This window comes from Symphalangus syndactylus, chromosome 5, assembly GCF_028878055.3.
Source record: "Symphalangus syndactylus isolate Jambi chromosome 5, NHGRI_mSymSyn1-v2.1_pri, whole genome shotgun sequence".
NCBI lineage: Eukaryota > Metazoa > Chordata > Mammalia > Primates > Hylobatidae > Symphalangus > Symphalangus syndactylus.
The window spans coordinates 57,944,628-57,970,341 of record NC_072427.2 but is presented as its reverse complement, the minus strand read 5'-3'; the positions used below and the strand labels follow the sequence as shown (position 1 = coordinate 57,970,341).

Genomic DNA, 25,714 nt, shown 5'->3' with positions numbered 1-25,714 from the left:
TAAAATGTGCAGTCTTGGTTTTGCTCATTGGGTTTAGAACTACTTTTTGGAAAAATAGAGTCTGAAAGTCATTTCCATGGATATATATCCATTTTATGACATATTTTGGATATTAATAACTTAGAAATAAAATGTTACTGAAGTTCCCCCATGAGTAAGAATGCCTTTTGTTTCATAAAATGCACTCTGGCTACAATTTTGTTTTGTGTCTCATGTATAAACCTCAGTGCACATTTCAAACATCTGTTTTACTTTCCTGCTACTTCCTTGGATGACTATCCATGGTTATATTTGCTGATTTTAAAGGTGTATTCCTTAATACTTGTAATTAACTATCACCTTTCAAAATTAATGAATAGGCTGGGTGCAGTGAATCACACCTGTAATCCCAGCACTTTGGGAGGCCGAGGCGGGGGATCACCAGGTCAAGAGATCAAGACTATCCTGGCCAACATGGTGAAACCCTGTCTCTACTAAAAATAAAAAAATTAGCTGGGCGTGGGGGCACGCGGTCTGTAGTCCCAGCTTCTTGGGAGGCTGAGGCAGGAGAATCGCTTAAATGTGGGAGGCAGAGATTGCAGTGAGCTGAGATTGTGCCACTGCACTCCATCCTGGTGACAGAGACTCTGTCTCAAAAAAAAAAAAAAAAAAAAAAAAAAAAAGGGAATAATTGTATCTGAATTGCATACTCATCACTGGTTTTCAGAGCCCCTTGTTGAATCTGATTTTGTGTGAACATTTGCATTCATAATGAGGCTTGGGACTCTCTCTTCGTTATTGCTTAGATAATACCATGCTTTGAGCTCTTATGAAGCTTTCATGAATAGAGATGTGTTTAAAGAAGCTTTGAAACAAAGTGATACGAGAGTCTTGGGTGTGGAAATTACTAATGTTTTAGAACTACAGGAAATCTTAATGACCAAGTATTTTAAACCGCTCATTTCAGACATATATAAAATGAGGCTTAGAGGAAATTTAAAAATTGGCTAAGAGCAAGTAGCTAATGATTGAGATAACCAGGAGTAGAATTCAAGTCTTTGAACCCAATGTTTTTTCCACCTGAGAGCCAAGAAACTTCAAATCAATTATTTACTTAATCATTCCATATCTTTTTCAGGAGGATGGAGGGCAAATATTTTGAAGAAAGCATCTGTGACTAGAAAGTATCTTTTTTTGTGTGTTGGCATACTGATTTCCTAAAATGTATTGCATGGGAAGGATTATTAATCATTGAGGATCAGTGATAAGGTGGATAGTAGATTTAGTCTATCTCTTATTGGCAATTTACTTAATTCCTCAGTGCTTCTCTTTCTTCATCTGGAAAACAGCTATAATACCGGTATTCTCACAGATTGTTGTCATAATTATATGCATTGATGTAATGCAAATGCATTGTAAGTAATAGGTGGAATGTAGTGTTACTAATCATTAATTATTATGAGTCACTATTATTTACTGGATATCAATTTAGGGAGTCATCTGATATTAATTCAAAATAGTAAGGCAGAAAGAGCATAAATTTTTATATCAGCCAGGATTGAAATCCCCTTGTTACTATTTTTCAGCTGTGTGATCTTATACAGATTAACACCTCCCCCAGAATGTCTGCCTTGCAGAGTCGCAAGGATGAAGACAGCTAGCATAGTGCCTGGAACACTCACGCCATGTTGGTTTGGATTCTCTTCTTGTCTTTCCCGAGCATCAGTATGGCAGGTGATTACTGGAGGTCAGCACCATTTTTACACATGTGTACTCTCCAGCGTTGCATGCATTAGGTTTTGCTCGGAGTCAACTTCATATCAATTACTCTTTACCCCTTCTTTTCCTGCCCTGTCTCTCTATTTCTTTATCCCTCCCAGCAAGTTCTAATTACATAAATGTGTCAAATGTGCCTCATGTTTCTAAGTGTCCTTGACATGGCCTTTTGGTTGTAACTTGATGTGCTTACATTTCTGATAAGAACAAAATATTATAATAGTTAATTAAAACCAGCTTTTGTTAATTTATGGGGTTCTCATCAAACCCAATGCCATTCTCTTCATTAATAGTAACTTTTGTTTTTACAGTGGCGAGTATAAGCCAATTAACTAAGGGGTTATTGAAGTCTCTGGACAGCCTTCAAAAAGAAAACAGAAGAAACTCGTATGCATGTCCAAAGCCATAGATAGAATCGCCATCTCCTTGCCTTACCTAAGCATTCTGTAAGAACTGAATCCCATCCCTTCGAGGCATTTTGTGCTCCCAAGCCTCATTTTCCTTTCCTTCCCTCTGCTCACACTGCACTTTTCAGAGGTGGCAAAGCTTTGTTGAGCCTCTATGCAGCCCCCAGGAACTGCCTAGCTTTCCCCAGCCTAGGGATGTAGAATTTGGAAGAGTCCCTGGGAAAGACTGACTTACTCAAGTTGTACAGCAGATAACCTGATTTTTTATTGGCCCTGGCAGCACCACCTAGAGAGAATGTTTTTAACAACAAAATGCTAACGGATGGTTTTTCCACAGTGCTTGGCACCAACACGATGTCTTTCATCAGTAGGCACTTTTCCACCTTCTTTTTGACAGACATGCTTGTGGGGACCAGACAAGCAAAAGTCTCCTCTGTTGCTTGGGTTTCAGTACAGTGTGTTCCTTCGATGATATCTCTGAGCAGTGGTAATGGGGAGGATATTAAAAAATAATGAGGATTTGGTAGGGGAAGGGAGAACCATCCCCAAAGGAGGCTGGGGAAGTTGCTAGAGTCCAATTCCTAATCAGATTAGAATCACAAATGTGGTTCATTTCTACCGGGTAGTTTATTATATGTATGGGAATAGCCTTTGAGCTGACTGTGAAGAGAATTCTTATCTACATTAAGTATTTTGAATTATTAAAACTAACATGATCAACATCAACTTTTAGAAATACCTTCATTAAAAAAAAAAACTTGGATGTTTTATGAGTTTTCTAGTCCAAAAGTGGAGCAAGTAACAGAAAAGAGATCAGAAGAGTGTTTAGTATGTCTGCTCTAGTTTCAGTATTAGTCTGTAAGTAATGTCTAACAATTGACAACTAACAGGTCTTAAGAGTTTGCTGTGTATGGGAATAGCAAAGAGAAAAGGATCTTTCTCCTTAAATTTTTTTGGAGTTTCACTTAGAAATGGATGGGTAATACAGAGGCAGGACGAAGTCAATATTTAACACTAAAGAAATCGGTAAGCATTTGTGGATGGCTAACTAGGCAAGCAGTGTGTGATGCTCTCTGGAGGTTCAAATATGATTAAATTGTGGTCCCCAACTGCCTGGAGTTTTTAGATTTGCAAAGAAGATAAACAGAAATGACTATAATGCAACATGAACCTAGAATGTTCTTTGGAAACAAAAAGGAAAACTTTTGTCAAGCAGAATTAAGAAAAGTTTAAGCCAGAAGATTCAGTTGAGCTTGATTTCATTTTTTTCAGGGCTTTCACTAGGCGAAAATGGATAAAAGGTGCTCTAAGTAGATGAAAGAGCATGTGTGAAAGAGTAAAGGTGTGGGTGTTGGTTATCTGTAGTGGTATAGCATAGGAAAAGAGCAGGGAAATATCTGGGAAAGTAGGCAGAGGCCAAGTTTTGAAGAGCCATGAGTATCATGAAAAGAATTTAGGCTTGTCTGCTGTGTAGAATAACTATTCTCAATCTGGACAATGAAGGAACATTCCCTTTATTGGGCATATCACAATTAGGAAAGGGACTTTACCAAATAACACATTTCTTTGGAGATTCTGAAATGACCCAAGTGAAAGTCATTGCCAAAAGAACCCATTGATATTGTGGTGTTTTACTATCTCAGCTGTGTTAGAGCAGAATACAGATTAAGAACAGTTGTTGTTGATTTCACCTCTGGCTCCCATTGGAATTTCTTGCAGTGCTTTAAAGACACCTGTGCAAAGGCATCATCTCAGACTAATTAAATGAGGGTCTCTGGGGATGGGCCTGAGCGCCAGTGTCGTCCACAAAACTCTCCAGGTGATTCTAATGGGAGCAGGGCTTGAGAACCACTTCATTAGAAAGATAAAAATTGTGCCATTAGGAAAAAAGGGGTAATCAAAACAGGATGATTTAATTGGCATTGTCCTCTCAAAGCTAGTAAGTTTGAATCTTTCTTATTAAGAGATGGACATACCTTATTATAACAGACTATTGCAGGTGAGAAGAGGATGTGATTAAAAATGAAAGCAATTGAAGCAAACAAATTAAGAGTAAAGGAAGGTAGGTAAAACTTAAAGACTGGAGAGATATCAAACCTCAGCACCTGTCTCTTTTCAAATGATGTATTGGGGTCACATTAGCAGATTTTTAGCAGGGAGAGTGAGAGAGAAGGGAAATCTTGAGACTTTCTTTCTACGTCCTAAAGAACATTGATCTAAAAATAATGGAGGGTTTATAATTGGATACTGCTCACAAGTACATGTTCAATGTATAAGTAAAGGTAACAGGATATAAAGGCATTTTGTTTCCTTGACCTGGCATTATCTGTAGTTTCCTTTGTAAGGGACTGGTTTTAACATTTCCTAAAGATTCCCAGGATCCTGGGCAAAGATTGGGAGTACATGATTATCTAACAGAACATTCTACTCTGTCTTAGAATCACCAAATCATTACCAGTCTTTCTAGCTGTGTATCTGGATAAAGGAGGGGGAACAGCACATAATATACACATACAAAGTAGAAGTGGTAACTAACAGGAAATAAAATTAAAAATAGTGTTTAAAGATTAGCTTTCCTAAAGCTTCAATTCATGGTATGCATGAACTTGAGATGCTTCATTTATAATACAGCCAGACACAATTTGAAATAATTGGTACGATATGGACAGACAGAGAATGAATGAGGTGCTTATTACTTCAATCACTTTGAGTTGCTCTGCCACACTGAGGTCATGGACACAACCAAGACAAAATTGGAATGATCAAAAGAGATTATGAAACAGGAAAGGTCAAAGTCAAGTGTTTTTTTGGGGGGTGAGGGGCAGAGAGAGGCAATTAAATTTTAGTGATCCAGAAAGATTTCCTACAATCATTGCAGCATATTGGTGTGCAGTATATGGAAATTCATTGTTTTCCTTCTTCTTTGGTCATTCTCCATATCACTGAATACAGTATGTGAGGAACCCATTCATGGAGTCTGTGCCTGGTAATCTGCCCCCTACCTTGAGTGTTTGCAACAGAAGAAGGGTATTGGAAGAGGATAGTATTTTCAAAGACCCAGATGCATGAAAGAGCATGAACCTGTTTAGAAGACTGGAATCCAGGGCATATCTGGGGAAGAGACAAAAGCCCATAGTGGAGAAGTTGGTCAGAAAACAGATCAGAAGAGCTGTTGATGTGTCTGTGCTAAAAAGTTGGTGTTAGTCTGCAAGTAATAACTAATTATTGAAGAGATTTTGAGGACTAGGGATCTGCATTATTATTTTTTTTCAAAATCTTCTTGGAACCAAAGTGGCTGAATTTGAGTCAATAAAATGATCATTGCCTTTGTCCAGTGAAAGATTGAGGTGGTGGGGGTGACAAGAGAAATCAGTAACACTTGACGAATAGCATGTTGAGGATGAGAGAGAGCAAGAAATTCAGCATGACATCAGGTTTCTGGATGTGCTGACTGGAGGCGATCAGGCCATTAACAGTGAGGAGGAACTTCAGAGGAGGAACACATTGGGGTTCAGCAACAGTGAGTTCACTTTCCAACCTGTTGGATCTGAGGCAGCTGGTTAAATATTTAAGTAGATTAATCCAGAGGATACTTGGAAATATGATCTCAAGGTACCAAGTTAGAAAGTACTCACCTGGTGTCATTTACATGAGTATATGAGATCATCTAGAAAGATTGTATAGTGTGAGAAGGAAAAAATAGCAAGGAAGATGCCAAGAGAACCACAGTTAAGGACGAATGAGTCTACAGATTGACTAGGGACAGCAGAGAAGTAGGAGGAGCACAAAAGGAAAGAGGTGGAATCGAGTTCAGGGAAGCAGAATTTCAATGCTTGTGCAACAGTCAACTTAACAAATGTGGCAGAGAGGTCAAAATCACTGAAAAGTGCTGATTGAATGCAACAGTCAAATCATGGAGTTTCAATAGGATAGTGGGGATGGAAGCTAGTAATTGGGTGAAAGTGAATGAATGAGAAAAATAAAGCATGGGTTGAGTGCTTTTTTTCAAAAAAGTTCTGCTGCGAAGGAAAAGAGGTAGGGTTAGAAAGTGCCATAGCTAAAGGAATTTAAGAAGGATTTTGGTATGTCTATTTTTGCTTTAGAAGCATAGAGCATGTAGACAGTAGAGGGTGTGGGGCTGGGAAGCGTACCCAGAGCCAAGAGCCAAGCTAATGGGGCTACTGGGCTCTGATCTGCCAGGTGTTAGAGAGACAATAATAATGACAGCAAACTGAAATAGTACTTACTATGCTGCAAACACTCTTCTGTATTTTCCTTTACATATATTAATTTGCCTCCCTGGCATATCTGCTCTGTCAGGTACATTTTATTATCCCCATTTTGCTTACAAAAAAACTGAGGTACGGAGAGGTGAACTTAACTGCTCAGTTTGTGTTCTGCCCACTACACTAAACAAATGCCTTACCTCAGAGATGCCAAAATGATATACAGCTTTACGTGTCAGCTTCAACAGATTTAGAAGATCGTTGATAGAGTGGTAGCAAGAAGAGGAGGTGGGGGCCAGGGCTTTTGCTGTAGATACAAGATTTCATCTTGGGGAGTTTATAATCTGATAGGGGAGGCAGAAAATCAGTAAGTTCACCAAAAATATTTCCCTTATTAGGGAAAGTTTCACCATGCAGTATGTCTTTGAAACTCTTTCATATCATTAAGAAGTTGAGGATTGAGTAAAATTATTGCTTCTTGAATCTTGAAAGAAGGTTGAGAATAACAGCTGAGAGTTAGTTTGTTGTGACAGAACCGAACTAGTCATTAGAATGAAGTTAAAATGTGGGTAATTCAGGGTGGTAATCAGGGCTAAGATGTGGGTGGAAGTGGACAGAAAAGAAAGAGAGAAATGAAGATGGAAACGATATGATGTTGAAACAAAGATTATCTTGATCTCACAGTTGAGTGAAGCTCGAAATTACTTTTAGGTAATCGGTAGTAGAACTCACAAAAGGCTAGGTAAACTTGTGTATTTGCAGTACTTTGCTTATCCTGATTGCTTGAGCTTTTCCTAGTTTTATGCCTATCCCTCTACAAAGGTAGCATTGTCTGAAAATTTTAAAAAATAATTAGGAATTTGTTAGTCTCTTGCTCTGCTATTAGCATTAGCAACAGAAACTAACAGTAAGATTTATCCAAACATTTCTGTGTTCCAGGCATAATGCCTACTGTTTTATATGTAGTATCTTATTTTACTTTTATAAAAGTCCTAGAGATGGCTCACTGTTATTTCTACTTTACACTTGGAGAAACTCAGGCTTAAGGACACAGTGTTCCCTGTCTAAGGTCATAGAACTCGCAAGTGCCTAAGCCAAGACGTGAACCAGGTGGTGTGACTCCAAACTCAGGCACTCAGCGCTCTGCACTGCACAAGAAATAGATGGTGTCCTGAGCTAGCCACTTCCCTCAGAGTTGACTCAGAGCTACCATGTCCACATATGAGAAGATTAGCCTTCGACAAACTTTGTCTTTCAGTTGTCCTGATTATAGCTCTTTAGGGGTTTGTTCTTGATAATGAATATTAGAGAAAAGTTGAACCTAGTAAAAAATAGTTAAAAGTTATCTTTTTTTAACACCAGACAAATGGTAGGTCTCTTCATAATTCAATCTCCTGAACTATGCAAACATCATAGTATAAAAGTTACCTCAATGAAGGTAGATGAGCTTCCTGTGTTTATACCTTTCCCTCCAAGGCTGTTAAAGTATTTCTTTACTTTTTCAATGCAAAAGGGAGCTGTACTTGTGCATGCTTAGGTGTTCTAGATATTTGTGCTGAAATTATAGTGAAGAGAGGCTCTTGGGACAGTGACAGTGACAGAGAATATAACTATCCTAGTGATTTTTATCCATCCATCGCTTCTAAGCTATGTACTTCCTGGGCTACCTGCTCGGATACAGATATAAAGACAATACTGTCACCAGTTTCATCTTGTGGAGTTTATAATCTCATGGGGGAGGCAGAAATTAAATAAATTGACCAAAAATATTTAATTACTGTTAAACTGGATTTTGAAAACTCTAATCAAATTCTAAATTTGCTTTCCAATTAACTGTAATAGGATGAATAGCTTTGAATGCTGAGGAACGGGCTGGTTAATGACTGCGAGTACAGTAGCTCTGTGCTAATAAGTGTACAATTATAGACTCAGTGCATTAAAATAACTGAGGCAATAAGCATTAAAAAGGTTACTGTCTTACATAGTTTAAAGTGCTGTGTAAGTAGAAGAAAATGGCATACTATAATATCTTTATTATTTATGTTCTGTATTGCTTATTTATTGCTATATTATGAAACAGACACAAATACTGATCTTGGGCTGCTTTTATAGGGAAACCTTAAAAAAGTAAGTTATCGTGATTTCTTCCCTTGCTTTTTGTGTCTGCTGTATTGTCCTGGAAACTCAGTGAAACAGACATTCTAAGGAAGACTGGGAGAACAGCAGCTCTAAGCCAGAGGAGCTCTAAACCAATTTTTTTCTTTATAGTTTTCTTTTTTGAAACCAAACCCCAAAGTTACAAAACAGATAGATATTCAAGCATGTCCAAAGCTTTATTAAAAGTTATGTGTTTGATATGCAAATTGGGTAAGAGTTCTTAAGTAACAGATGTACTTTAAGCCTTAATCCATGAAAATTATCTCCCGTGAGCTCAGGCTGGATGAAATTGTGCTTTGACTCCTGCCTGTTTAGGTCCCTGGAAAATTCAGAGTGCAATTTACACCTTTATGGATTCTTAAAAGAATGTCTCTGTATTTCCCTGCATTTATATGGGCCATGCTACAGTGGCACTGTGATGGTATTATTGAGTTTCTAAATTCTTATATTTGTTCTTAATAAACTCATTACTTTCTTTCCCACTGAATTTTCCTATAGGCCCAGTTTGAACTTCGGGCATTTCATATCCGGGGCGAGCATGCAATGGTAACAGCGAGACTAGAAGAAACCATTGAAAATCTGAAACACGAGCTAGAACACAGATGGCGAGGGGGTTGTGAAGAGAGAAAAGACGTGGGCATTTCCACCGATGATGACTGCCCTCCAAAGACCTTCAGAAATGTGTGCATCCAGACAGACAGAGAGACCTTCCTCAAGCCCTGCGAAGGTGAAAGCAAGACAACCAGAAGTAATCAATTAGTTCCCAAAAAGCTGAATATCTCCTCTTTAAGCCAGCTCTCACCCCCAAATGACCACAAAGACATCCATGCAGCACTCCAGCCAATGGAAGGCATGGCATCAAATCAGCAGAAGGCATTGCCTCCGCCTCCCGCACCGCCCTTGCCAGCATCCATCCCTCCCCCTCCACCCCTCCCCCCGGGACTTGGATCTTTGTCTCCCGAACCTCCAATGCCACCTGTGAGTGCTGGGCCACCGCCACCACCTCCGCCGCCTCCTCCACCGCCACCTCTACCTCCACCTTCAAGTGCTGGACCTCCACCACCGCCACCCCCACCCCCACCCCCACCCCCACTTCCTAACTCCCCTGCCCCACCCAACTCTGGAGGGCCTCCTCCTGCTCCACCACCTCCAGGACTTGCACCCCCACCTCCCCCTGGACTCTTCTTTGGACTTGGCTCTTCCAGTCAATGTCCTCGAAAACCAGCCATTGAGCCCAGTTGTCCCATGAAGCCTTTATATTGGACTAGGATACAAATAAGTGATAGGAGGTAAGTTCTCCCCTATCCCATTCTCAACATGTGAATTCCTAGGATTTGGCCCAAGTGATATTCTTACCGGGTCAATATCTCCATAGTGTAGCACCCATTATCAAGTGTGATACAGTGGATAAACAAGGTTGGGATGCTCGGGGAGATTGTCTGTCTCCAGCAGGGCCTCTCTATATTCTCAGAAGATGCTGGGAGAAACCATGTGTTTTTTTCCAAGGCAGATGCTCCATTTTATAGACTAGACAAGAGTCTGGATCTAAGCCAGGGCTTTCCTCAACATCGCTACAGTTGGTTAGTAATCATAAAGAATTGAACCTGATTCCATACTGTAGGTTCACTGAGGATTTTTAGAATTCTTTTTACTGTCTTGTTTTTGTAGGTTCACTGAGGATTTTTAGAATTCTTTTTACTGTCTTGTTTTTAAATGCTATAATCAACCCTATAATCTAGATATTTAACAGAAATGGGTGTTTTTCAATTTTTATTAAAAGAATGAGACATGGCTAAATTATTAGTTCTTTAGATCAGAGGAGAGTCTTAAAATATAAACTCTCTCTGCTTGAACTCTATTTCTTTTAATTGCTAAATACTCTCACATCTTCCTTTGTATCTTGATGCCCTTCAGAGAAAGTGTCAGTATGTGGATAGCTGAAAGCATCTTCCATTTGTATAGAATGTTAAGCTGGGTTTGTAAAACAGCAAGATATAGTTGCTTGGAAACATCCATTCAAACAGATTTGAGTGTGATTTGTTCTGCCTTATTTCTGAGCCTGGAAGGAGGACAGCGAAAGAGATCTTAAGTTGTCTCTTGACCACTTTCTCCTTTAAAGTTTGTTTGTAAAGGACAGCAAATATAGGACACATTTTACAACTTGTCCCAAGTCATGTGGTAATGCATTCTTCAATTTATGTAACACTTTGCTTAGGGAAGGCAGGATATGAAACAAAATAACACACAACTCACAATGATAAAACAACCAGAAGGCTGGTCGTGGTGGCTCACGCCTATAATCCCAGCACTTTGGGAGGCCAAGGCGGGTGGATCACAAGGTCAGGGGTTCAAGACCAGCCTGATCAACATGGTGAAACCCCGTCTCTACTAAAAATACAAAAAAATTAGCTGGGCATGGTGGCAGGCGCCTGTAATCTCAGCTACTCAGGAGGCTGAGGCAGGAGAATTGCTTGAACCCGGGAGGCGGAGGTTGCAGTGAGCTGAGATCGCACCACTGCACTCCAGCCTGGGCGTCTCAAAAAAAACAAAAAAACAAAACAAAAAAAAACCAGAAACCCCTGTGGAGGAGTGGGGCATACCCTAAAACTAAGCATATGTGCTTCATATTTTCCCCTTGCCTCTCACCAAAAAATAAGGGCCAAGAGTTTGTTTTTGGAACATCCTGATACTTCTTTTTTTCAAAATTCAATTATGCTTTGTAATTTCCCAAATGAATGGTTCATAAAAAAGTGAGATGATCCTGTAATAGCTTCTGCCATTATCTAAAGTACTAGTTTTCCCAGTAAAGACTCAGACATTTCCTAAAAAATCATTTCCCAGAATATTTGAGTCATGTTTCCTTATTAGTGTTCTCAAATTAGTGCACAGCCATTCCAGGGCGATAGCTCCCACCTGTAAGCCCTGGACGAGTGTGTCCGACAGCACGGGGAGCTGTTCCACACCTGTGTCCCACTAGCCTGCCTTCACTTCCTTCCCTGAGAGACTTCATGAGCAACAGGTAACTGTAGACCACAGCAGCCATCAAAGAGTCCCACTGGGAGATGTGGGCCCTTCACCCACAACCAAGGGAAAGCTGGAGATGATCATTGTCTACATTGTTTCCTCCTTATGTAGTTGGCCATTTTGAGAAGAAAAACAATTGAATACTGAAGGTCTCGTTGGTTTCATCATAAATCTAGGGCTTTACTTTTGAGCAAAATGAAAAGTAGATGAATAGGACATCAAGAGAGCCCTGCTTGGTGCGCATTTGAACCTGAAACATAACACGGGGGGCTGCCCCTCTATGATGTGTTAAGACTGCAACACGGGCACTTCCTGGTGGTACCATATATTCAAGTTCTTTTATTATGGGTCCCTCCAACTTTTTGTACCTATTAGCACTACTACTTTTAAATGAAAATGACTCAAAGAGCCTGTGGAGTATTTGCTTAGGAGCAAAAGTGCAATTATTTGGGTTACCTTCTCATAAAGGAGGCAAAATCGTATTTTAACATTTTGTGCAACTAGAGGAGTAAGTAGTTTATATAATGATTGCATCATAAATGTTGGTCTTGCTCTTCTGGGAAGTCAGAGACAAAATGTGAATTTTCAGCATTATGTATACACTGCCTCTCACCTACCTAAATTGCTTTTGACTCCTGGTATGAACTGATTTTTTTTCTTTTGACATTTTGCCTTCTTGGGTGTCTGTTTTGTGATTTCTAGAATAAGCAAGAGACACTTAAGGAAAAATAAATCCTCATCTAACTACCTTTTCAGCTTCTTAGTAAGTTTCTCATTTTCCTCCTCCTCTTTCTTTCTCTCTCCCCCCTGCCTTCCTTTTGAGCTAGAATAGTATGTTCAGTGGTCAGTTGACCACCGTGGCAGGTCATTCGTTGTGAAGCAGGTCCTTCTTATTGCCCTACCAAATGCTGGCTGTCCCAAAATCACTGAGAGGCAGTGTTCCAAAATTCTTTCATTCAGTATTGGAAATACCTTTCCCATAGAAATAGTGTTGTAAATGGTGATCAGGTGCTTAAACTGATCACCGTTGACTCCCAAAGCCAATTTACTCCAGAATATAAGTGAATCATAATACTAGTTACACTGGACTGACCTCAGAGTCCGTGGGGCTAGAGCCAAGCAGGTGCAGGAAGTGGGGATGGGGCTGAGCAGTTGGCCTGACACACTGCATCACCTCACTCTAGGCGTCACCCCTTAGCTGCCCAGAACCTTCCCGAGGCCCAGACCAGTGGCCCTTAACATGCCACATGCTCACTCCAGAATTCTCGGCTGACTTCCGTAATCAAGATCCTGCTTCTCCCCACCGCTCCCCCAGCACCACAGAGATAAGCATTTAACATCAGTGGTGCTTATGTTTCAAGTTGAAGTTAAGTGAGTAGCAGAGGGGTGTGACCGAGAGAGGAACACGTACATGGATGTACTTCACTGGAAATGTTCTAGCCCTTGCGTTGGGTAATGGTTTCCCAGGTGTTCATTCTATTGTTATACTTTATAACTTCCATATGTCATACTATTACATTGTTCAACTATTAGCAAAATCATAATTTAAAAAATAAAAAGTAGAGGAGAGAAGAGGTGAATGTGGCCAAAACCAAAATGTCATATATCATGGGAAAGGCAGATCTATTGCAAAGTGTGAACACGCAGACCTGAGGAGCCAGGGCTGCCAACTGTTTTAAATAGCAAAATCACCTGTAGTATCAAAAAATTCTGTAGACCATTCCATGTAATAATAGTTATCTTTTTAGTTTTCATTGAGAAAATATGTATGGAAATAAAGCTATATACTTTTAGATGTTATGGATTGTAACATATACATATGTTTGATAAACAATAAGTATATAGATGAAATTTGTGGGCATTGATAGTATTTATTATTATTTTTGAGATGGACTCTTGTTTTGTTACCCAGGCTGGAGTGCAGTGGCACAATCTTAGCTCATTGCAACCTCTGCCTCCCGGGTTCAAGCAATTCTCCTGCCTCAGCCTCCCAAGTAGCTAGGATTACAGGCACCCACCACCACACCCAGCTAATTTTTTGTATTTTTTAGTAGAGATGGGGTTTCACCATGTTGGCCAGGCTGGTCTTGAACTCCTGACCCCAAGTCATTTGCCCACCTCAGCCTCCCAAAGTACTTGGATTACAAGTGTGAGCTACCATGCCTGACCAGTGGGCATTAATAGTGTTTGAAATTAAGATAAGAAAGTAAACATTTGTTTACTGACTGAGGGGACCCTGAGGAGTGACCACTGGAGTCAGCTCACAGAGGCTGTTCTGTTACGCCTGATTCTCAACAGCTTTTCTTTCTTCCCTTCAAAACTAGGGTGCCCCTGTTTCTGGAAGATGAAACAGCCCAGTTTCACTATGGCTGCTTTAGTTGAAATCCCATGAGGTGCAATGGAGGTTTTTGGTTGGTTTTTGTTGTTAGTATTGTTTAAGGGACTGAGATACTATGAATCATGTATTTTAAAATAGGCACAGCCTGTTTACACATTAAGGACGCTGCACTGAGTTTACCTGCATAAATTCTAAAAACTGTATTTAAAAGTAGTTGAAAAAGTCCAAAGAGGAGGCAGGTCTTTACTTTGGTACTCCGTTTTCAGTCTCCTTCAGAATTAGCCTGTCACAGTCTCAAATTGGTTATCTTTTCAGCCTTTATACGATGCCCATTTTTACACATCATGGAAATGCCACAGACTGAAGGAGGAGCAGCTCGGGTGCCCCCAGGAATCCGAATCCCAGGATTTCTAGTCCTGAGGAGTTTCTCTAGAGCTCTATCTTTGATCGTACCTAATGACAATTATTTTTTCGGAAATACGTCTGTGTGTGTTTTAACGTTCTATAGTATATTTTGACTTTAACAAATGTGTAACATAAAAAGCTTTTCTCCAAGCGTTATTAGAGTTGTATGTGTTTTTTTAGAAAAATGAAATTAAAAAATGGATTAGAGAAAGATTTCATTGTATTACATTCTCTCCTGTTTTGGTTCTTATGGTTGTCTTTTTGTCTTTTAAGCCAAAATGCTACACCAACCTTATGGGACTCCTTAGAAGAACCTGACATTCGGGACCCCAGTGAATTTGAGTATTTATTCTCCAAAGACACAACTCAACAGAAGAAAAAACCTCTGTCAGAGACTTATGAGAAAAAAAACAAGGTCAAAAAGGTACTGAGTGATTATGGCAAAGCTGTAATTATATATTATACAGGGAAATGGTATATACATATATATCATATACACACACACATACCTATACATATATGTGTGTGTATCATGGGAATTTATTACATATTCTGTGTGTGTGTGTGTGTGTGTGTGTGAGATCCATGGGAATTCATTACATGCTGCTGTTGGTGCTTTCCCTGGTTTCATGAAATGTTTCAGCAGGTTTTGAGTGGCAGATGGCAAAGGGAGCCAATAGTTCATGAAATCTGTGCTTGCTGTTTTGGCCATATCTTCTGAATTTTCAAAATTTAATCTGGACTTTTTCAGCCATTAATTCTGTTGAAATAAAAATAAAATTTAATTTGTAGTTAGTGAAAGTAGTCTACAGGTTATATGGAAAATATGTTTTATTTATAAATTCATTCATTTAACAAATATTTCCTAGGGGTTTACTGTTCTAGGCATTTGTTCCAGGCCTGCACTGTCCAGTATGGTAACATGTGGCTATTAAATAATGAAATAAAATAAAATAATTTAGTTATTTAATTGCACTAACCACTTTCCAATTTTGTTCTTATGCCTAGTGGCTGCTGTATTGGGTAGCACAGATGTAAAACATTTCCATTTATAAAAAGCTCTGTTGGACAGCACTATCTTAAGCATTGGGATGTGTCGAGGGCAAAAAATAAAAGTAAAAAAAAAAAAATAATAAATCCTTGCCCTGTGGAGCTTATATTAACAAACGCTAAACACAAACCCTGTCAATCACATAGTAGTGCAGGGGAAGGAGGGTCGACTTTAGTAGGGTGGGGGTGAGGTCTGCAATTTTAAATGGGGTGTTCAGGGTAGACCTCATTATGACGGTGGCTTCTGAGTAGTGACTCAAGGACTCAAAAACTGAGAGGCATCAGCTTTCTGTAAGAGAATGAGTTTAGGACTGTCAAGCAGTCAGAGACAACCACGAGGATGAATCACACCTCTGCCACAGACTGACTGTGAGATCTGAGGCAACGGTACTAGGTCCTTTCACTCTGTGTCTGGGTTCCTGCACCATAGCCTGAGATGATGTCCGCTCATAATGTTCTCTAAGTAATTATTCAAGGAGGTAATCCATGTATCAGGCTCAGCATAGTGCCTGGCTCACTGTCAGTGCTCAACTGATAGCTGCTCTTGTTTTTGCTACTGTTACTAACACGGCTGCCATTTCCCTGTTTTGGTGGGTTTTTGTTTGGTTGGTTAGTTTTTCTTATTTTTAATAGTAGCAGAAATGGTGTTGAGGAAAAAGTATAGTACTCTGTTCTGCTATTGACTTGCTATGTGAGCTTGGGCTGGTTGTCTCCCTTGTCGTATTTTCCCTTCTCTATAAAAAAGGATTAACAGGTCGGGTACGGTGGCTCATGCCTGTAATCCTAGCACTTTGGGAGGCCGAGGTGGGTGGATCAGCTGAGGTCAGGAGTTCGACACCAGCCTGGCCAATTTGGGGAAACCTCGTCTCTACTAAAAACACAAATATTAGCTGGGTGTGGTGGCAGGTGCCTGTAATCTCAGCTACTCAGGAGGGTGAGGCAGGAGAATCGCTTCAATCCGGGAGGCAGAGGTTGCAGTGAACTGAGATCGCCGCATTGTACCCCAGCCTGGGCAACAAGAGCAAAACTCCATCTAAAAAGAAAAAAAAAGGATTAACAATGTCTGAATCTACCTGACCCACCAGTATGTTATGAAATTCACATCTAAGCAGGTTTGAGGCAGTGTTTTGAATGTTGAGTGATACCATCAACCTCGCCTTTTTTTTTTTGAGACAGAGTCTCACTGTTGTCATCTAGGCGGGAGTGCAATGGTGTGATCTCGGCTCACTGCAACCTCTGCCTCTGGGGTTCAAGCAATTCTCCTGCTTCAGCCTCCCAAGTAGCTAGGATTACAGGCATGCACCATCATGCCTGGCTAATTTTGTATTTTTAGTAGAGACAGGTTTTCACCAAGTTGGCCAGGTTGGTCTCAAACTTCGGACCTCAGGTGACCCGCCCACCTCACCCTCCCAAAGTGCTGGGATTACAGGTGTGAGCCACTGTGCCAGGCTACCTTTCCTTGTTAAATTACATCGTGGGGTTCATCATCAGTTCATTTCTCAAGTAATGTAATGATTATGAAATTAGTTGCAAATTACAGGGGAAAAAAGGAAAATGTCTGAATTCAGTTTTCTGTTAATCAGATTTTCCCATTGACTTCAATTATGGATAAAAATCATGATCAAAATGTTTCTCAAGGTCACTGTAATTGTGTTGTCTTGAGAAAAATATCCAAAGAAGTATTCAAGGAAAATTTTAAAAGGCTGTATTGCATGGAACAATTTGAATTTTTCTAATAAATTGGCTCTGTGACCCCACCCAAATCTCATGTCAAATTGTACCCACGTGTCTAGGAGGGACCTGGTGGGAGGTGATTAAATCATGGGGGTGGATTTCTCTTTCTGTTCTCCTGATAGTGAATGAGTTCTCACGAGATTTGGTTGTTCCGTAAGTATCTGGTGCCGCTGTCACCCCACTCTCTCTCTCCTGCTGCCATGTTGGTAGTATCTTTATAGCAGTGTAAAAATGGATTAATACAAATAGTAAGTTCCAGACAAATCCGGGCAAAAAAAGGTCAGCTGATTTACATAGAATGTATTCCCATGCAATTAGATTCATATGAGATGGAGGTAAGCCTGCTTTGTAGCCAGGCTGGCTTTTTAAATGCCATCTATAGAAACAGAAGACTTGTTTCTTTCTACCTGAATAGCAAAAGGAAAATCTCTATATTCCAAAGCCAACTTCAGTTTGCCTCTTTCGGGAAGGCTTCCCTGACTAACCAGAATCTCTTCTGAATGCTTTCTTATGCAGGATCATATTAAACTTACTTTTGTTCTTTGTTGCTTCTTAGATTGCTATTACTCTTTTTGTTTCTCTCCAGATGCTTGAAAACATGTTGTTTACACATAGAACTATTCACTTCTGTTTTGGTGAATGAATATTTGTTTTTAAAACATCAAAGCATTTGGTCATTTATTCTTATTTCTTTTCTTATAATAGTTTGCCTGTTCAACAAAGGATTTTAACTAAGGCAGTTAGTGCTTGATACATTTATTTTGTTTCTCTGTCTGAGGGGGAAAAATAACACTTCATTTAAACTCTTTAAGTTTTCTGAACAGGGTGGTTGCCATTGCCCCATGGAATCTGTGCACTTGTGTAGTGCTTGCTTTTCTCTGTAAGTGGAGGCAAAAAATTGGGTCTACTGGGCTTTGTGGTAATATGCAGCTTAGAGTTTTCAGTGAGCTTTATGTCCTACCTTAGAGCTGAGGTTTTAAGTTTTAAAGAAAATAGCAAGCTGAATTGATGCCAGAAAACTCCAAACCTGTCTCCTATAATCTTTCCTCCATGCCTGTGGCCAGATTTCCAACATCAAGATGGATCCCTTGGTATCTTCTGAGAGTCAGATGTTTGTTTTCTTTCCTCTTGAAAATGAAAGTGGTTTTAGAGGTGGTGAGCAGCTGAGGAGTTTCAGCATTGAAGGCCAACTCCTTCAGCTGGATCATAGAATGGTTCCCGTATGAGAAGACCAGGAGGATACTTGCCAAATAGGTCTTTTTATAATGACTGAACAAGAGAAAGTGCTGGGTACATTACTGGATTTCAAAATCCAGGATTCTGAATCTTGGCTGTAGGGCCTCAGCCAGCATTGAAACGTGAATATGAATATCTTTTTTTTTTTTTTTTGAGACAAGAGTTTCACTGTCATCGCCCAGGCTGGAGTGCAGTGGTGCGATCTCTGCTTACTGCAACCCCTGCCACCCGGGTTCAAGCCGATTCTCCTGCCTCAGCCTCCCAAGTAGCTGGGATTACAGGCACCCACCATCACACCCAGCTAATTTTTATATTTTTAGTAGAGACGGGGTTTCACCACATTGTCCAGGCCAGTCTCAAACTCCTGACCTCAGGTGATCCACCTGCCTCGGCCTCCCAAAGTGCTGGGATTACAGGCATGAGCCACTGCACCGGGCCATGAATATCCCTTAAATAGAGCTGGTCTTCATCCCTCAGCACATTTCACATTTGTATTTCAGAAGTAATGGACAGAATCATCAAGAGTCTATGGAACTCAGATACTAATTTCTAGCTTCAACTAAAATAGTATTTAAATTTCATATCACTAGCACTTGTTTAAAGTAAGCATATATATATGTATATCTTCTCAAACTAGGCAGGGATCCTGTTCTGTAATATCATCTAGTCTAGGAATTAGAAGAGATCTTACCCATCATCTTAGTTCTGTCATATGGTACATAAGAAACTAAGACCGAGAAAGATAAAGTGACTTGTAGGGGTTTGTACACTTTTAACTGGGAAGACATTGATGATGATGAACACTTGTTCATCAGCATGTGTCTGCATTTCCCCTTTATTTAAATGGTAACTTGCCACCTTGGTGATAGTATCAACTTTTATTGGGGTGATTTATTTGAAGTTTATGAATGAGAGTAGCCATTATTAAAAACATCAACAAAACGTAGCCACACTTCAGCATATCCAAAGTCTTTCCTACATTGTATAATTATCCACGGTTTTCTTCAGAGTCTTCCAATAGGAAGCCAAATCTTTGAGTAAAAAGATGTGCTTTCTATGTAACTCCAGCAAAAGGCATATGTAGATTTGGAGCTGGTGTTTTTCTTTGACCTTATCAATTCCATTTAAAATGTTAGCTATAAGAAAATAAATTTATTACTAATTATTACAAAGTTCTATTGCATACTTAGGTAGGCGCCATTCTCATTTGTGATACTAGACCACTCTGCCACGACAAACATAGCAGTAACCAAATTAAGAACCAGAGCTCAAGATACGAGCTCTCAATGGAACCACCACCACTTGCTACTATCTCTTATTTTTTTCTTTCATAACATTCAGAAAAAGTCACTTAACCTTCTCACACTGATTTCTTCTCTACAAAGTTGGGAATAACCCCCCCTTAATATGGTTATTACAAGGATAATATGAAATTAAAAGAATACGTTAAGTATTCTTTGCATTAATCTCTTAGTTTATGAACTAATGTGAAAGCTTTGGAAAGAAATTCTTAAGCAGCTTTGATTCTCAAGGTTTTTAAGGTCTTAAAGCATTAATGTGTCAATTCCTAAAACTATTTGCAAATGGGAATCTCTAGGTTATTCTTGTTTGTTGATATTCATGGAAGTATCCCACAACTTCCTTTAGTGATACATTCGGACATCTAGTAGTTCATGTCATGTTTGTATAGTCTCTTTTCACTGAAAGATAGTTTTCCCTGTCAATATGTCATATTTAACACTGTCTCTAAGTGACATTTGTTCCTGAGCAAGGTAGCTCAGCACCTTGACAAGGAGCCAGAAATCCACCTTCATTGTCTGTGATTCTTTCTCTTGGTTCCTGTAAAAAAAAAAAAAAAAAAAAAACAAACAGCTGCTCTGATAAACTTGCCAGTTGTGTTTTAAACTTTCCCAACAACATTCTGAAAATAAGCATGATCTGCCAATATTCCTCCTTTTTTGAGATGCCGTGATCTGACTAAATCATAAATCATCTCTGTTTGTTTCCTCTTCTGTAAGATATGTAAAAGCATTCCTCTCTCTCTGTCTCTCTGTCTTTTTAATATATATTTCTTAAGAATTAATGAGATAATGGCTATTCCCCAAGCACTTTGGGGGAAGGGGGTTGTGATGGTTCAGCAGACACTAGTCTGTTGAAACTTCGTGGTGCCAAAAGCCTTCAGTATTGATTGTAATTTGGTCACTTTGGCAAGGATCATAGCTGTAATTCTCAAATCCCAGACTTTGTGTCTCAGTTTATTGGGGAGGGGAGAAGGGTGGAAGAAGAACATTGTTTGGAAGCCTGAACATAAATTTATAGGGTTTTCATAACCTGTTGCTTTCCAAGTTTATATTATTTCAGCTTTGGTGTACAAAGATAATTTCTCTGGGCTCCCTTGGTGTAAGGTATGTGCATTTTTTTTTTTATATAGGGGGTGGCGATAAGTTTGTCTACCCCTTTACATTTTTCACGTGTTGACAAATGAGCAGTGGGTTAGGGATTATCATCTATAGAAGTGAGTGAAATAACTTGCCCATGTGTTGATTGTACTAATATATGACCTGGGAGCCTAAATTAGCACTCTGTCCCGATTTCTTGAGTGATATCTGGAATGATCAGAGCTTTCCTGTTCTTTAGTTTAAGGACTCCTGACTGGCCACATTTACTGAAAGGAAACAGGAGCTCCATGACAGGCACCAGTTTACAAAAATTCTACCTTGTAAATTTTATTTGGAAATGAGACAGCCCCAAAAGTTAAGTTGTACGTTTATTTTATTTGCTTTTTTTTTTTTAAAAAAAAGAGTGGTTAGGACTTGTCAAATATGAATATCAATGATTCTTTCAGAATGTTGAATCTGAGTATTATTCTTGGAGTTCAACCATGTTTCTCTTGTTGGCTGTTAAACAGTAACTTAATCTGGATTTGTGTCTCCAGCCAGCTGCATTTAGGATGCTCTTTTCCTACCCCACACCACAAGAGGGCACCTTAGAATGCTGAGATACAAAGATAAAAGTCACGTGGATCCTAGAACCCCGAGAACGGGAACCTGGAAGGGAGTAACTGCCCCTCAGCTCTCTTTAGTCTTCTTATAGCTCTGCATTGTGGACCATGAGGCCAAATTTCACAGCAAATTACCCACATAGAGTATTGGGAGTCAATTGCATATTAGAAAGACTTGAAGGTAGTAGCAGAATAAAAATCATTAGTAGCCATGGTTCCAGTGCTTAGAATGAATGATTGCAGTATAAAAATGTATGAAATATTAGAGTTAGCCTCTTTGGGACTGATTCTGAAATTCCCTTCTCACCACACACACAGACAAGTGTGCGCGCACACACACACACATATCTTTAAAATCTTCCATATCTGAAGAGAGTGAAAAGCAAAAATTTATTTGAATATAGATTTGGGGTTATTTGTTTGGAAAACACAAAAAAGTATAGGATATGCTATGAGAGAACCATCCTAAATATTTGTGCTTTAAAAAATATTTATCTTCTCGTTGAGGAAAGTTTTGAAGTCTTGCCTATATTTTCCTGAATCTCATTCGTTTATCCTCAATCCAGGCCGTTTTCTGAGATTGTGTTTCAGGGTTGGAGCTAGACAACAGGATGAGGCTGAGTGCCTGTGCTTGGGACCTTGATGGTGGTAGCGAGTCCTCTGGCCTTCAGTTCCAAGCTAGAAGTATGTGAAGATGTAACAAGAATAGGGAAAGATCATATATGTATACTTAGGTTGCAAGTCCAGGTCACATGGATGCTTTTGAAGCTGAACTTTTAAGTGCTTTGCAAAATACACACGTCTCCCATGTACGTGATAGTCAAAACAGCCCCTGCATGTGCCCTCACAGGCACGTGCTTAATATGAACAGAGAAGTCTCAATGACCTTGGATTTATTTGATGTCGTTCAAGTGGAGATTAAAAAATAAAGATATCACTAGTAGTGCCACTGCTAAATGAGGAGTTTTGGTTAAGTGCCTGTCATATATTAACTAATTTGATCTTTGAAAATGCAGTGAGACGGTTCCTATTACTGTTCCTGTTTTATACATGAGAAAACTGGAGTTTAGAGGGGTTGGGTTGGGCAACTTGTGTAGTACCACGTAGTTCTAAAGAGCAAAGGAATGTTTCCAGCAACAACCCCAGAGCTTATTTTTTTGTTTGTTTTGAGACGAAAAGTCTCACTCTGTCCCTTAGTCACTGCAACCTCCACCTCTCAGGTTCATCAAGCAATTCTCGTGCCTCAGCCTCCAGAGTAGCTGGGACTACAGGCACACGCTACCATGCCTGGCTAATTTTTGTATTTTTAGTAGAGATGGGGTTTCACCATGTTGGCCAGGCTGGTCTCCAACTCCTAACCTCAAGTGATCCGCCCACCTTGACCTCCCAAAGTGCTGGGATTACAGGCGTGAGCCACCGTGCCCAGCCTTGTGTTGTTAATTACTTGACAAATGGGCATTCGTCTGCATTTAACTGCAAGTTCTGACTTTAAATTCACTTGGCCAAGCCTGAATTTTATTTCTTGGTCATTGTATAGTGAAAAAAGTGCCAGCTTTGGTGCCAGTAAACATAATTTCTAATTCCGACTCTGGCCCTCACCAAATATCGAATCCCGAACAAGTCCTTTAAATTCTCCGATCTCAGGTTTCTCATCTGTCAAAAGATAAACTTTAATTATATGAATTCCAAGGATATTGTGATTACTTCTTTGCAGATGAAGACACTCAAGATCTGCCAACTTTCATTTTATTTTTAGAAGGCAGATAGATGAGGGTATCACACATTGAGCAATATCTTAGTGCTCAGATCCAGGCCTAATCAGATAGAGCTGCTGCCTCAAACCATCAGTAGCATATTGTGTGAGCCATAGGTACATGGGGATTCAGGAAATAATTGTTCTGATTTTAATAATCCCCCAAATGTAAGGTATATATATTGGAGAGTTATTTTTAAACAAACCAAGTTTTTTTATGTACTGGGGGTATTGAAGTACTGGAAATACGATAGAGAAAACTGCAGTGGAAATTAGGAGCCAGAGGTCTCGTCTTGAAGGTAACTATTAGTTGTTGTAGTTGTTGTATGTCCAGTCATGTAACCCCTCTGACCTCAACTTCTATACCTAACATGGCATCTGGAGTGAAAATTTCCAAATATGCTTTCCAGATGCAAAATCTCAGAACTTAACTGAATGTGGATACGTTCCCACATACATTTTTAAACTGAGTGTGTATAAGATTGAAACAGTGAATTTAGATTTTTGCCTAGTCAATGAGTGACATGGGATATACTGCAAACCAGACTCAAACCACAATGTTCCCACCTTCCAGTATACAATATTCTCTCTTTGCAGTTGTCCTTACGTAACAGAAATGCATTTGGCGGCGGCAGCAGCCAGTGGTGGAACTGGCCAGCCCCCATTGTGCTGGGGTGGCCCTCCACCATTTTTTCCTCCATCTCCTAGCAGAGTTTCCACAGTCCAGAGGCCTGGAGCTCAGGTTACACCAGAAAAAAACTGCCCACTTACTTCCTGGGATAGTCTGGCTTGACCCCAGTGCTATGGCCACACTTCTAATTTTTGATAAAATACTTTTGACCCAGAGCTTCATTTCATTTAGACCTGACCTGATTTCCCTCCAGCTGAGGCTAATTTGCATGGCTGTAAACACGGACCTTACAAAGCTCACCAACTGTGATAAAAGCAAAGGAAACCTGAGACCTATTGGAAATTCAAAAATCCGCCTTCTGTATCCCAGCCTGACTGAGTTAAGCCTCAGCCCAGGAGGCTTCCAGTGTGCAGCAGCTAAAAAAATGTTATTCTGATTGATCTGATTAGGGCAGCAAGGTTAGCCATGGTCAATTTACAAAGACAGTATGAGTAGAAATCATGTGTGTCATCATGTTATGGGTCAAGCGAGGCCCCTGCCAGAAGTTAGGAAAAGCCACAGCTCTGCCAGGACCATTATCAGATCTCCTAGGTGGGGTACAAATGGGATTGGAGGTTTAGGGGGCCCCTCCAGTGGAGTGAATGACAAAAGGGATTGGACTGTGAAGAGCGAGTGAATCAAACCATGCTCGCTCGCGTCCAGCTGGATTTCTTAGCTGCCAAGCCCCTTACATGTGAGTGGGAGAGCCTGGGAGTTCCCCAGTACACTGTGGGGAGGAATGCCTTTAGCTCCTCACTGCAAGGGAAAGAAGAGGGTGGAAACGCTAATTTGACATGGACGTGAGGCTCTACATTGACCCACAGAAGCAGCCAGATGGAACCTATTGGGCATTTTGATCCCTCCCTTCACCACAAGAGTAGTTTAATTGGGATCTGGCTCCAGGCCCTTGTTACTAAATAACCTGAGTTTTAGTGTTTTCATTTTCATTAATTAACTTTCATGCTAGGTGCCTTATTAGTCACATTAGGCATTTTGCATGTTCAAAATACCTTAGGAGGTGAGAAAGAGGTCTTCAAAAATAGTACAGAGCTGCAAGTACCAGGGGGTTAATTCATGGCCTAATTATCACATCACTTTTTACTCTCTTGTGGACTCTCTTGTACAACTTCCTTAGTTTAAAATATGCACGAAAACCAGCTTTTAAACTTTGTTTTCAAACGGTTATTTCATTCATATTGACTCTAAAGATTTTGGAGCCTTCACCTTGGGTGTGGTTTGCTTCCTTCCTGTCCAATTCAGGAACATAAATGTTCCTTGCAACACTGGGATAAGACACATTAATTAACAAAGAAAGATTTATATAAAATGAGGCCAACTGAAAGCTATACTGCTTGAGCTGGGGCTCATTATAAATAGATCACTCTGTATATAACCATCTTACTAATGGAAAAAATGAGACGTTGGGATGGTTGCTTGGAGAAGAATGTGATTCACAATGTAGCAGTAAAATGCCTAAAGCATACTGTGTTTAGAATGCTTTAGTAAGACATTGGAGAGACTGGGCCATGATGATATTTTTGTTGTGTATACATATCCTCTTGGGGTGTGGAGGTATCTGAAAAACTTAGCCCTATAAAACCCAGCCATTCAGTTGCCACTGCAGGAAAGGGTGAGCCTCTGAAGCTGAAGGTGCATGGAAAAGGAGGTAGAACTCACAGACCTGCACAGAGAGTTCATACCTATGAATTCAAGATCAAGCTGAGATCTGGGCGTTTGCCTCAGAGCAATAGGAAGCCAGTGACAAGGCTGTAGCAGAGGGCTGAGCTCCAGTTTCTGACCAGCAGCCTTCTCTAGCATGCCCAGTGTGGTGAGAGTCACCACTAGACTAAGTATGGAAGGTGGTAGTGTGGTAGGGCAGCAGAAGCTTCTGGAAACCCACAGGCCTGGCTGAGTCGTCATTCATGGGGCAAGTCCCTTCATCTTTCTAAGGCCCCTTT

The 25,714-nt window shown here is 40.0% G+C and overlaps 1 protein-coding gene and 1 non-coding gene across 15 annotated transcripts in view; one reads left to right on the top strand and one right to left on the bottom strand.

Annotated features, from left to right (window-relative positions):
- Nucleotides 1-25,714, top strand: part of FMN1 (formin 1) — a 441,973-nt gene that overhangs the window by 223,545 nt on the left and 192,714 nt on the right. For all 14 annotated transcript variants that reach the window (XR_010121077.1, XM_055278579.2, XM_063640268.1 and 11 more), the window contains 2 exons: nt 9,044-9,834; nt 14,586-14,736. Coding sequence is in view for 13 of the 14 variants with exons in the window: in XM_055278579.2 (XP_055134554.2) it covers nt 9,044-9,834; nt 14,586-14,736 (942 nt within the window). In the remaining variant the exon portion in view is untranslated. The remainder of the gene's footprint in view (nt 1-9,043; nt 9,835-14,585; nt 14,737-25,714) is intronic.
- LOC129483777 (small nucleolar RNA SNORD77) lies at nt 7,743-7,807 on the bottom strand. Its single transcript, XR_008658273.1, has one exon. It is a non-coding gene; the product is annotated as a small nucleolar RNA SNORD77 (small nucleolar RNA).